This window comes from Psittacula echo (assembly GCF_963264785.1).
Source record: "Psittacula echo genome assembly, chromosome: 7".
In the NCBI taxonomy this organism is placed as follows: domain Eukaryota; kingdom Metazoa; phylum Chordata; class Aves; order Psittaciformes; family Psittacidae; genus Psittacula; species Psittacula echo.
In genome coordinates, this window is record NC_137740.1 from 45,948,152 (window position 1) to 45,962,882 (window position 14,731).

Genomic DNA, 14,731 nt, shown 5'->3' on the forward strand with positions numbered 1-14,731 from the left:
CTGCTTGCTTTACATAAGTGAACAATTTTGTTCCCTGTTGCCTGTTATGACTGAGCCTTGACCACTGCAGGGTGGAACACCTGACAACGCGTGCTGCAGAAGTCTCAGCTGCCAGTGCAGAGGCTCCAGCAGCATGGGTGATATTTATTGGGCCATCCTTGGACCATATTTAGTCTACTTTCTAAACCTCCTATGGTGGCTAATTTCTACTGTTCTCTGTCCACATGGATGGCTACAAATGACTGGTACTTGTTTTTATTTCCATAAAAGGCCAAATTCAGACTGCACTTTCACTATTTCTAATGCTATTCACACATTTCTTACCTCTAACTTTCAAGAACATTCTTCCATTCCCTGCAAGCTCTCTGCTAATATTGGAGAAGGTTTATGGAATCACAGAACCATAGACTCATTTAGATAGGAAAAGACCCTTAAGATCATCAAGTCCAACCTAGCACTGTCAACTCCACTACTAAACCATGTCAATCACCACATTGACAGGGGAACACCACTTGTGACTGGCGACTAGCTGGATTTAACTGCATTCCTCATCACTCTCTGGGCTCAGCCATCCAGACAGTTTTTTATCCAGTGTATTCCCATCCAAGCCATGAGCAGCCAGTTTCTCCAGGAAAATGCTGTGGGAAACGTGTAAAAGGCTTCACTAAATCTAGGCAGATAACATCCACAGCCTTCCCCTCATCCACTAAGCAGGTCTCCTTGTCATAGAAGGATATCAGGTTAGTCAAGCAGGGCCTGCCTTTCATAAACCCATGCTGACTGGGCCTGATCACCTGTTTGTCCTGTATGTGACACATGACAGCATTCAAGATGATCTGCTCCATAACATTCCCCAGCACTAAGGTCAGGCTGACAGGCCTGTAGCTCCCCAGATCCTTCTGCTGGCTCTTCCTGTAGATGGGTATCACATTTCCTAACTTCCAGTCAACTGGAATCTCTCTGGTTAGCCAGGACTGCCAATAAATGATGGAAAGTGGCTCAGTGAGCACTTCCACCAGCTCCCTCAGTACCTTTGGGTGGATCTCACCCAGCCCCATAGACTTGTGTGTGTCCACGTGGCGTAGCAGGCCACTGACCATTTCCCTTTGGATTACGGGTGCTTCAATCTGCTCCCATCATCCAAATCAGAGGGCTGGGTACCCAGAAAATAACTGCTCTTACCATTAAAGACTAAGGTAAAGAAGGCATCAAGTATAATCTTTTTCCTTATCCTTTGTCACTGTGTTTCCCCCCTCATCCAATACAGGATGGAGATTCTCCTTAACCCTCCCCTTTAGTTGCTAATGTATTTATAGAAACATTTTTTATTCTCCTTTACAGCAGTAGCTGGATTATGTTCTAATTGGGCTTTAGTCCTAATTTTCTCCCTGCATAAGCTCATGACATACATGTAGTCTTCCTGAGCTGCCTGCCCCTTCTCCCAAAGGTCATAAACTCTCCTTTTTTTCCCCGAGTTCCAGCCAAAGCTGTCTCTGTTTAGCCAGACCTGTCTTCCCCACTTGCTCATCTTTTGGCACATGGGAACAGCCTGCTCCTTCCCTTTTAAAGTTTCCTTCTTCCTTTCTGTCTTTACGAGGCATTACATTCTGTGATACCTAAAAAATTTCTCTGCTACTTACACTCCTCTCTTTAGGACATTTGTATTAAGATACATATTTAGGGAATACAGCTATATGACACTTCTGTAGCTCAAATATATCCTATGCATCTGCTATATTACATTTCCAAGCTCCACACTTGACTTTCTCTGCTACCTTCTTCATTTCTTAAACTTTGTACTTACACAATCAGTAACTTCAGTTCCCAGATAAACTTCTGTTTACCTTTCAGTTTAAATTGAGTCAATTCACAGCTTCATCCAAGGTTACTTCCTGTAACCAGCTCTTTCAAAATGCTCTCACCATTTACCAGAACTAAGCATAGATTGGCACACTCTCTGTCTGGCTCAGTCTGTTGGTAACTGGTGGCTGCTGCTACACTTTAGAACTTTAAAGTGTTCTCTATCAGAGACCAGCCACATAAATAACCTCTGCTTGTAAGTTCTTTCTTTCTATTTATAGGTGACCACTATAATGCTTATCATCAACACACCACTAATATGTTCTGTGAGGATTAATGAGTTAATCCTCACAATTCCTACACCAATAAACAAACAAGAAAATAAAGCATAGGGGAGTTAAATGTCACTAGATACATAATTAGCTGATATTTGATTGGAATTACAACACATGTTTCCTTAGATCAGACCTATTTGTAATTGCCAAGCATCCTCACCACTTCCTTGAATGATTCTGTACCAAAAAACAACAGGCCTTGGGAGCTCAATTGTAAATGGGATTTCTTTTCCACAAGTTAAACATTTTGTAAAACATCAGTTTGGGATCCATGAAGATTTAAGAAACTGATTAATAGTAATCTGCCTTTTCCCAGCTCTTGTATCGCTGTATGAATGTTAGCTGTGCCCAGCTCATCATCAAACAGGAAGACAACAGGATGTGTCCTCTCAATCTTTTGCAAAGTCTAACTGCTGATTATGATGTGGTTAAGGAAGCCAGTATCAATACTATCAATAGCCACAGCACATGGAAATAAATACCCTGTATGCCCCAGTCTGTCAGATTCAGACTGGCTAACAACCCAGTCATTTCCAAACACATTTCACCTGTCATAGATTATTTGGACATTAGGATAGAAGAGGTGTATAAAGAACATAATCAAAGTAATGTTTGTATCTGCCATGGAGATAATAAGACTTTTGTCATTTCACTGGAATCAGGGTCAAATCCACACCTTTAAAAAATTATGCCATTGTAATAAATGACAACTTAATAGATGGACAGTAAGAGATTGACAGCTTGAGGGAAAGACTTACAGGGAGAAAAAGCTTTTACCAGTTTTTCTTGTTTTTCATGAAGCCATGTCCATACCATACATTATTGAATTAACAAGATCACCCTCTACAGTCCCTTGAAAATTCCTCTTATCTTTGTTCCTTTCTTGGGTATGAAGTGAGGTGGATTTTTCCTCCACAGTTTCAGTGAAGCCTGGCTGCAGCTTCTAAAAGCCTCATTATCTCTTCTATCACATCAGCTTCTGCTTTCAAGGCTTATTGTTTAGTTCTTAATATAAACTGGGAGACTGAAATCCCTTCAAAACACCCTACGTGCCTTTGCCACTAAGTAACCAGCAAAGCATTATGTCTGCTGTAAGACTCATTTAATCAAAAATCATATACCACATGAACACTGGGATACTAAAAACCTTTGCCAAGCACAATTACCCTAATTTCTTCCTTAAAAGGAACACCTGACATGGTGTTTAAATAGGCTGTCATTTTGAATCTCCATTATGGATTTGATTTTCTTCTGTAAAATATGCTTTAAAAACATGGAAGGTTCTGCTAAGCATTGTGTCCAGCAGGGCTCAGAAGTAATACAATAGCATCAGTTTTGCAGGTGAAAGAATTTTAACCTGTATGGACTAGGCTACCCAAATATAACCTTCCTAACAGTAGCTGGCTGTCTGGGTTGAGTATATCAACATTACTCTTCTGGTCTCTACTTTAGTCAAGACCTCCTAGAAGCAACTCCCCAAGCTAAAAACAACTTAAGTATGTGATTATTGCAAAGCAAGCCTCAAGAAGTAACTACACTCAAATCTCACTGAAATTCAATAGGATTTTAGGATCTAACTCCCTGAAAGCCAATCGAAAATTTTCCATCTAAATAAGGGTGTTTGTGTGTATGCATACATATATGTATGCATACATATATACATATATGTCTATCTCTGTGCATACTCATACACAGTGATGTGTAGGCTCGTACTTGCACATGTACACAGAAGTGATACAATACTGGAGTGCTTTGAGCTTGACAGAAGGCATTCACATTATGTTTAAGTGAAACCTCTTCTCTCAATTGCTACTCTCAGCAGTTAGTTCTGTCAAACTAATAATACAGGTCTGCGCAGCAAAATGATACAATATCAGTATTAGCATATAAAATAAAGGTAAGTATAGGTTTCCCATGTCTTTATTTCTTTTCCATTTTCTCACTATTGGAGAAATTTGCCAAACCCAAACACTTTCATTTCTTTCCCAAGGGTCTATGTGGCATTTTTGTTTTTGATGAGGGAAAAAAAGTACCTCTGTTTAAGATACAAGGAGACATTACTCCTTTAATTTGGTTTTTGATTCCTAACAATACACAATAAATATAACTACTGTGGACTATTTAATAGTCCTATAAAAGCATTATATGGCCTATAGATGGAGGGAGTCTAGCTGCCTTAACTAAACAAAATAACTTGCTGTAAGAGCAGTTTTCAGGACAGTGATAAATCACAGTGTAATACAATCATGCATTAAGCTCAAAACAAATGTGAGACTGGCACAAATATTAAAGTACAACTGGGCAGAAGTCAGGTATGTACAAGTCATTGACAAACATTGGTGCAAGTGCTTTAGACATTTAAAAGAAATTTACATAAAAAACATAGATTAAATTTATCAAAGTTTGATAAATTTTAAAGACGGTAAAAACATACAGAAAACATGAAAAAATTAAAACCCCAGCCAATTCATACAGTACAATTTTACTACAATTATATTACAGAATGAAGACAGAAAAGGATACAGAGAATTAAGAGCAAAGAAACTTCGACTGGCTGTGGCCAGTGGAATTTCATTGCCGATGAGAGATGCGCACACACAGATGCACGCACACGCACAGAAAACAAAGACAAAACCCAAAAAAATCATTTACTGTAACAAATGACAGACACAGAGGTGAGAAACATTTGGCATGTTGCAGCACATGAAGTCATTCACGATTGGCTAACGATGGTACCTGGCTCTGCTGAAGATCACTGGCTTGCCTGAGCGGAGTAACGGATGGAGGAGGTACACCTGATGTGGATGCAGATCGACCTAATCTGCAACTTGCTTTCGGCTCTGCGAAGGAAGAGAGAAGAAAATACACCAGTGAACAGGAGGCGGGTTACTGCTGCAGTAAACCGAAACAGGGTGGGCCCAGGCTCCCTTTGGAACAGACTCCAGGCTTGGTTTCTAGTTTAAGTCTTGGTTATTTGGCTGAATCATGAACAGTTGTTGGGATCAGAAAGAACAGGGTTAAGACAAAACCCATTCCATGTCCTGGCCTCTTTTCTCTCTTCTACCATCTCTGAAGCTTAAGTATAAAGCATAAAGCACCAGACAGAGAGGAAGCATAAAAAGGAAGTCTTCTTGGTGCTTCCCCCCGACTCCTCCTTTTTCTAGTCCTCATAAATGATTAAAGGTATTACAGCAACTTCTGGTCTCATCTCTCCATCCCAGAGCTGAGGAAGATGGTAGCCTGAAGACTGATCATGCTGAGGGAAAGCATGAAATGCCAGAAGATGAAGGAGGGAATGTATAAAAGTGGTGAGGATACCGTTGCACTTGGGGGTTTGGAAAGACTCAAAAAATACTTGGAAATCTAATGGTAATGGCAGTGAATTGAAAGACATAAAGTAGGGAGAAAGGAGAGAAATCAGAACATCAACAGTGGCAAATTCTGAAGTCAGTTCCTCAGAATCAAGGTGATTACAAAAGTGTAGGTTGTCTTGAGAGAAAGCTCCCTTCCAGAGAGAAATTAATACAGTTATTTCATTTTCCTTCTGCTATTGTACATGGACCCATTTCTCAGAAGGCTCCCTGGTCAGGTTTCTGCTGTTAACATACCAACAGGAAGGTGACCGTATAGCTCGGGAGTCCTGAATGAAGGTTTTTGTATCTGACCCATGCTGACACCAGTGTGCTACTCTACCGTTCAACACCCCATATCTTGTCTAGAAGAAATTGTTTTTTCCTGAGAAATGGGTTTGCCTGTTTCTGCTCAAGAAAAATATTTGTCCCCACATTTCCTGTTAATGGCCAAGGGAACATGTCTCAACCCACGACTTCTGGCTCAGATGAATGTGTTCATTCTCCACATGTTTTATAAGCCTCCCAACCCTGCCCTTGTCTTTTCTATTTAGTGGGCAAACACCAAGAACAAGGACATTTGCACTCAGCAGACATACTTTGTATAATAATAGGCTCTCAATTTTAGCACTGATAGTACTGCCTTACCATGAATAACAAGTAAATATAATAATACCATGCCTCCTTGCAGTGGGTTTAAAGAATTCCTCCTGTGCAATCTTATGTTTTCAAGACGTGAGGAAGGACCTATTCTTGTGCAATCCTGATTCAGTAAGTTTGCTTTTGAAGCACATTTTCTCATGTAACTTTTGCTTGTGTCTCCAAAATGTATTTTCTCATGCCCCATTTACACTGCTGCTTAGTCTGTGTTTGTTTTATACTAATATCTCTATTTCCTATGTGGCTTTCTAGTATCATCACTAGCCACTGGTTGGGCCATTGTCTGAAAGGAATAAGATGTCCATCACTAACACGTACTTAAGGTCATTTGGCACATCTTGGAAACTTGAGGGCAGCTGGCACGTTACACCACCTACCAGCAACATGCTGAAATGTATTCTTTCAATCTCACTGATCCTTTTTCATTGTAACCTTAAATGCTTATTTTCCCAGGATGTTTCAGAATTCAATAGGATATGGAGAAGAGCTATCCACTTAAGCTGGAGCACTTAGACCAGTGAAAGCATCTGTATGGGTGAATATTCATCAACTAAATATTAATAGGTTGGTTAACATCCAGCTGGCTGAGCAGCAAAAATATTTATGCTGTTTGACGAATGCATTATTCAATTCGCTCATTCCTAGTCAGTCTGTAAACACACCATGAGTCAACACGGCAATAAGCAGGCAGAAAGGAGCAGACTGATCTCCCCCATAACCTCGCATTTTGTACATAATCTGTTGCTTTGCTTTTTTTTTCCTTTGGACTTGGGCAGTTATTCTGAAGGTTTGATTAGACTTGGTTTTGTTCTGATTTTACACTGTCTGTGTGCCAGATCTCTGAATGTTTATTTCAGTAATATAGATACAATAATGGACCTCATGTCTGTTCCTTCCTGGAATTTTGTTGGGGTTGTAGAGAGGATAAGAACTTGGGTTTTTTTTGGTTGTTTGTCCCTACTGCTAAAGAGACTGTTATTGCTGTGATAAGCACAATATGACACCGAGCATGTAAAATACTCCAAGACAGTGTCTGCCATTGCTTCTGAATTGTTTTATTTGCTTTGGGAAAGCAGAGAGAAGTGTCATAATTTCCAATTTGGATATATGTGCAACAACAAGACATTACCATTTCTTTGCCAAAGAGACTCCTTTCATCAGGCATCAAAGAAATAGAACCTATCACACACAAATGAAGTATTAGTTCCTTTATCTCCCTGTAATATATGTTACAGTATTAAGGAAACTATTGCGATTTCCATGGTGATCCTCACCAAAAGAGGCTCCAGAGACAGCTCCATGTAGCTTTTTTCAAGTTTAGGTGAGTTATGCAGTGAAAGGGAGATAGGTTTTTTTTGTTTTGTTTTGTTTTGTTTTTTAATAGCCATTCCATTAGTCTCAGTGGGAATATTTTTAGACCAAATAAATACTCTATTCTCCTGTAATTAATGCTTTGAGTAACACCTTCATGCTGCATACTACTGTGGGGAAAAAAATACCCATAAATAGTCTGATGCATAAGCAATGTGCAGCTTACTGCTCTGCATTCTGCAGCATGTTATTTTTCAGCTGTGGACATCTTATTCACTGTACTGAGGCTAACTGGATTTTGATCACTTCAAAATAATAATGATCACTGCAAATAATAACTTCTGCGTTGGGCTATCTAAAAAGTAGTAAGAGGTCTTTTGTGTCCACCATCCAGGCATTTTCAGTATCTTTACCTCTGAATTTTCATGTTTTAAATGGTCATTTCAGCTTGTCTCCAAGGCCTGCATATTGACATCAGTTCTGGTTCTGGAATGAAAATGGGGTTTCCTATTTACCGCTGAGAATCTTGAAGGAGGAACAACAACTGCCAGCAAATCTCAGGGATGGTTTCTAGTGTTTAATTCACGTTTATCTCATGTCGATGATATTAAGACAGCTCAGTCTTAACATCTGAAATGAGTAGTCTTAAGACTTCTTGCTAAGTCCCATTTGTGACAGTAATACATGGTGTGGAGCTGAGTTTTATCAGCTAGCCTCATAAGCACATAGGGGAGGCTCTGTAGAATCTGTCCTCTGAGGGGGACCCATCAGCTCAGAGCCCATGACAACGCAAGCTAAAATACATCTATCTGCGTACTGACAGTTAGCACAGCAACCCATCACTTCACTGTGCAGGTGGATCCTCTGATTCTAAATCAAACCTGCATAAAGAGGGTTCCAGAGACTCCACTCCAAACACAGGCCCTGTCTGCATCCACAGCTAGGGGCCTTTTGACACTGCTATAAGCCACTCAAAGGCTGACAAGGGCTAACAGCCTGCTGCCAAGGGAGGGAACTCATAGGCATACGTCTAAGTGCTTTACTGGACTGGGGCCAGGGGATGCAGTGCACTTGAGTAGCCATTAGAGATGCCAGTTGCAATCAATGGACAGCATGAGGTTTAAATTCAGCAGATTGTTCAGGGTAGCTAGAAAGCTGCATAACATATTTAGTTCTGTTCTGCACAAAAATGTTCATAAGATTCAGTGGCTACATCTAACTGATGAAACTTTGGGGGTATTATTTTGCACAGCTTCAAATGACTCATCCCTCACCAAGTGCCCAAACCACCTACAGGAGCCACGTGCAGATGCAGTGTAATGTTAGTAGGCAATAGCAGTTATATCACTCACAGCAGCCACAATACTCCCAACAATGCTAGTGCTTGGGACCACAGCCACCTCAGTATGAAATAAACCCGCACATGTGGTCACCTGCAATGGGACCACCTATACTGGACTCCCAGGTTCAAGCTGAGTCCTGACAATGCCAGCGGGATTACACATGGACATAAGCAAGCAAACAGCCCCGAAGGAGAGCATTAGCTATGAGAATTTTAGGAGAGACTATCAAACACAGAAATACAGGCTTTCCAATCACAAATAGGATTGCCTTAAAATTTTGTACTTAATTATGTATTTAAGAACCCACATAAATGACCCTGTCTTCTAAAAGTGCAAGCGCTGTCATTGTAACTAAGGATATATAGGCTTGGCTGGTTGGGTTTGCGGCAGGGGTGTTGTTGGATTTTCCTCAATGATGCACAGCGCTGAAATGCAACAGGATTTCATGGAAATATTTCTGATCAGTTTTATATCAATGTGTTATGGGTTTCTATATTCTCCAGAAATACAACAGCTCTGCATGATTTTTATTTTTGGATCTTAACAGGAAGAGTTCTTTTATTCATCCAAGGAAGGCTTCATTCTGCCTATCCTAATCTTAATTCAAAAAAATACTCTGGCTGTCACTTACATTGGAGAAGCTTCTTATCCTGTCACAGTCTCTTCTTTGCACATGAAAAGAGAAATATTGCTTATTTGCTACAGCTGCCAAGAAGCACATTTTGAATTAAACAAGGCAATGTGACAGGCTGAGAGTAATCACATGCAAAAAGAAAGGAAAAACAAAAAGAAGAAAAAGAAAACATGCATACTGGAAAAAATAATCACACTTATTATCAGCATGCTGGCCTGGCCATGTTGGTTTCCTAAAAAGAGATGAGTAAGCTGAAATGGAATTCTGAAACCTTAAGGTGGAATAAACTACATAGTAGTCTGTCTCTTAAAAGTATTTAGGACTTCACCTGCAGAAGCCATGGAGCATGACATAGCACAGAAGCATGTCAAACAGAACTGTTTCCACAAAGGGAGCACTGAACCCGTAGAACTCAATATTGATAGATATTCATAGGTCAAAAGCTAGCAGGTCTCAAAGCCAAGTCAGTTAGTGATAAAAAACCACTTCCATATTAGACAGGGTATGTTTTAAATTAAGATTTGTTGTGAATTGTCATATCTCAGGTCTATGTCAATGACTGAGGCAACGAAGTAAGGAATAACAATGTCCTACTGGCAGTGTTTTTTCCTTAAAATTTACTGCTACTTTTCTCTGAAGCTTCTGGCATGGACTACCATCATTCTCGGGGCTCTGGATCAATAGGACAATTGTGTATTATTCCAACTAGGTGTAATGCCACTGCTGCAGAGAGCAGTGTGCACTTCTACAGTCAGGCTCTGTGACTGTGTGATCCTACACCCTGGAGACCATACACTTGGCTAACACTGCACTGGCTTGATGCCCTTAGTATACAGCTCCCAGTATTACTACTCATTTTATGTTAGGTGACAGGAGCTGCTTGTGTGTAGAGAACATGAATGACCAACACAGGCAAGGTCTGGAAGCATTGCACCCTGGGCTGGACCTTGTTGGGCAGGCTGCCCAGGAACATGTACCTCCAAGCATTAAGTTGCCTTCACTTGAAGAATCCTTGAAGATTCAATAGCACAGTGATACTCTGATATTGCCTGTGAGGAGAAAATTTAGGGGTTCATAGGAGTACTCAGTCCTCTTCAAGTGAAGCAGCCCTAGCTAGCAAGAACTGGTACTTCAGTGCTACTCCCTTTTTTGTACCAATGTATTCCTCTTGCACCTTGGGCTTTGCATCGCTCCATTCCCAAAGAGCTTGAACTTAACTATCCATTACTTTTGCAAATCCACAATGCTAGCCAGTAATTCCAGTGTAGGGTGAGCATTTACTCCCTTCCTGATTATATACAATGTTTTCATCTAGAATACTAATGGGCTGGCTGAGTGACAAGCTGATGGTGATTCAAAAACAGGACACCACAAGAGTAGAGTAAGATTTAACAGGCAGCGCAGTGCCTGTCTCTAGCAGCAGATGGCAATGCAAAATGCTTCATGGTTGCGGTTAGGAAAAAAAGCCGCAACATTCCAGAAAATACTCTTCGGAGCTCCTGGAGTGAAGTTATCACAGCCTTCTGTTTCACAGATCTCGTCTGGCTGTTTTCTGCACTTGCACTGACTTTCCTAAATGCCAAAATGCCCCCAAACCACTTACACTGCTTTCCGTAAGAAATGATAGGATGCCAGGAAACAGAAAGTGACCTTGACAAATTATATGACAGACGAGAGAACAATCAGGCGTTAGTAATACCCATGTGCACCTGACAGGCCAGGCTCATATGAACAAAATAACCAGAGAGCTCAAGATTCTGTTTAGACGTGGCTCATTTCCCATCTGATCTTACCAGCAGGTGCAGAACCCACAAAAAATCAGTAATCTCAGTCAGGTATTCACTCAGACCGTTCCACTTACTAGTTAATCTGTGCTTGCAGCAGAGCTGCCTGTTGTGCACACATGAAAAGTCATTCCACATCCTTTCAGTTTTACAGCACAGCAATTTAACCCTATTTTCTTTAAATTATTCCAACACGGCCCTCATAAAGGCCTGTACCAGTGTGAACAAGGAGGTAGGCCGCAAACTGCTGTTTCAAGGCATGACCACACAAGAAAAGTGGCTTTTTTTTCTCTTATCTATGATGTTAGAAAGAGAGCAACAGCAATGACAACTGTACTGAGGATTGCCCTGATTTTATTTAGTCCTCTGGTAAACCTAAGTTCTAAATTCCTAGCACAGAATTACTCCATTCCCTTGACTCCAGAAAGCATTTGTATCCATACAGATGTATTAAATTTCTCTTTTTGCATTCTGTTACAGTTCTAATTTAATTGAGAAGAATGAACTGTTACATTCATGTACAAATTCGTTGAGAAGAACTGTGTACAGAATTTTGAACACAGCATCCCACTGATTAAAGGTAAAACATGTTGCTCAGGCAACAGCTAGAGACATAGAGGGACAAATATTCATGGCAGATGAGAGGCAAGATTCATCAAATGAAATGTCATAAAAACTGTGGGGAAAGAGAAATCAAAATCAGCTTTCAGATTTTAATCATAAAAAGGAGTCAAAATTCAGCCAATAAAATAATTCCATGATTTTTCTTTGATAGTCCTAGCTATGTAAGACAAAGTCACAGTTAACTAAATCAAGGCATGATTCAACAACTATTACAGTTTGCTGATGTCAAATGAAGATTAAGGCCAACATACTTTGTCTGCTTTTGGAGATCAACCAACTCTTTGAAATAAAACTGATGCATGAAGGTTGGATAGAAGTACTACATTTTGCTAAGAACTTTCTCTTTAATTTTCATTCTCTTCTACTCTGTTCCAAACTGTTATTTTGCAGAACTGAAAACACTGGTACACACCTTTGGTCTGATTATCAGATGTCCCGGTACTTTGATGTGGTACGTTTAAACCCACCCTTTTACCTGCATTAGCACAGATGACGCTCTAATACACTGGGAACAGATTTTTTTAATAAAGCTATGAGCTAATCTGGAAAATTTCTACTTACCAGGACGCTTTGTGAGAACAGAGAAGCAAGTCAAAGGCAGTAACACCCAAATAATCTGTGCTAGAGTCATGAGATCTGCAGAAAAGTAACTTCTGCTGCCCCAGGAAGAACTGTCTGGGGGATTTGGAGCAAGAAAAGCTGGACTATCCGATTACTGCAAATGATACATCACATCAGCAAAGCCTGTTCAAGCTATATACTGAGTTTCAGGTGTCATTCCCAGCAATACAGAGAAAATATGAGTCCCATTGTCATAGAGGAAAGCATTTCCCTGCATGAGGGGCGAGCATGTCTGCTCGCTCAGCACTGTGAAGACTCATCTCTGCCACTGACTGCCCAGCAGATCTCTCGTGCAGAAATAATTTCTTGTTTGAGTGGCTCATTAGTGGTTTTACGCTTACTGAACATTGACCATAATAAGGCTTCAGTACGATGTATGCCAACTGTTTCTAAAATGGCTATTTTTCAGAATCTAAACAACAAACAATGAAGTTACTTCTTTAAGAGAAATGTCAAATCTCAAAAAACCCCAATGCAATACTTATGCTAGAGCTATGCGTATCTGATCTGTATCATTCATGTATGTGCTTGTCTTAGTCAATTTATAAACAATGCTGTATTACTTTCCGGGTTTACAGCAATTCACTATTTTATATATATAAAATTTGATCAATAAAATGGATGAATTCATAGGATTTCTGAAGGTATGAATTTGAGACTTCTGAAATCCATAGTCACGTTTCTAGAAATTGTTTACAAACATAAAGGAAAGGTTGACTGTATCCACTCACTGTGCATATCAGTAAGACAGCCTTGTTTCTACAGTGTGTTTTTCTTACTGTATGTGATATCTGAATTTATGAACTCTCTGAGATGGCATCCTGTGGGTGTCTTTGCCATAGAGTCCCTTTTCAAAGTCAAGTGGAATTCCTTACTTCTTTTAAAATGATGAGCGGCACGTTAACAAGCTCATGTTACCTGCCACCATCCCAATCTTGTTCCAGTCAGAGCACAAGCAAACAGCACAATACCTTTTAGTGCAGCAGACAATGGGCAGGGCAGATTCTGGAGTATCCTTGGAAGTCTAAGGAATTTGCATGCTTACCTACTTCAGTGTATATCTAGAGATTCTTCAGCTCACAAGGAGATTCATGAGATCTTCCCTGCTCTGCTACTTGACGTACCTGAGCTGTTACTTCCAGCCAACATGGTTGGGCTGACAGAGGATCTCCCAAGCCTGCTGGACACTACAGGTGGGCCTGGCGTTCCATCCCATTCCTGAGCTTTCCCTGGCTCCCTAGAGGAAGCTGTCCCGTGATGGCCTCCCCTCTCTTTGTTTTCCAGCTTTGGTAGTGGTTCAGTGCTGTGACTTCTGATCTTCAGCTCATCCAGCGGTTCTACAAAATACACAAGTGCACATTTGGTTATAGAGTGTCTGTTAATTACATCATGTAACAATCTTTTGCTCAATATTCCATATATACCAATTATATATCTTTTAAAGGCAATTTATAACACAATTTCACTGTCTAGGTGTAAACCCTATAGTTTATGTAGGTTTTAAGATACTTTTTAGTTATCAAAACCATAAAGCAGCAAATGGATAAAACATTATTTTTCTGTTACAACTTCTCTATGTCAGGAAAACACTTTAAAAAATTGTATCCTACCAAATTATGCTTATATTAACAATTTATGGAAACAACTGAATCCTTTTCAGCTGTCATTTCACTGGGAACAAGTTCTTCTTCAGGCACTTTTTAAAGAAGCTCTCTCCTAAAGCAGTACTGTGCAAGCAACATAGCTGTACTCCTCATAAGCTCTAATAAGAAGCACACAATCCACAGAACTGTCCAGTGTTAATATTTTGGGTGTGCCCAGCACCATAACCTGCAGAATAAAATTTCATTTGGTTGGAAAATCCTTGGAATCAGAAAATGACTTTCTGCTTGCAACACCATGAGCCAATACAAGAAGGAGAAATTCAAAACACAATTGAATGATTTTTCAAGTGAAGTAGTGCTGTCTGCTTTCTTCATGGCTGGTGATCTTCTGTTCTTTTCTTGAGACCCTAGTTTCTTTTCTTGCAGGTTGAGCAATGCATGGAGAAACAATTCATCCCTGATCTTTTCCTTCTGTAGCTCTTAAAAATTCACATGAAAAACTAGATACAGAAGAAACATTAGATTGCTTTCAGTTGTAACAGCTAATTACTGTGCTAGTCAGTTATTCAAAGCTTGTTAAACTGTTTGCCTCCTTTTAACAAAAACAGCCCCAAAAGTCCCTCTGAGTTTGGAAATTTATCCCTTGTATTTAAGCCCAAAGACAC

General features: G+C 40.0%; 1 protein-coding gene across 1 annotated transcript in view; it reads right to left on the bottom strand.

Moving 5' to 3' along the window:
* NYAP2 (neuronal tyrosine-phosphorylated phosphoinositide-3-kinase adaptor 2) overlaps positions 1-14,731 on the bottom strand; it is a gene marked incomplete at its 3' end in the record, with an annotated part of 135,661 nt that overhangs the window by 21,251 nt on the left and 99,679 nt on the right. Inside the window, exons 4-5 of the mRNA XM_080623395.1 lie at positions 13,587-13,799; positions 4,872-4,975 (exon numbers count right to left, since the gene is read on the bottom strand). Of these exons, the coding sequence (XP_080479521.1) occupies positions 4,872-4,975; positions 13,587-13,799 (317 nt within the window). The remainder of the gene's footprint in view (positions 1-4,871; positions 4,976-13,586; positions 13,800-14,731) is intronic.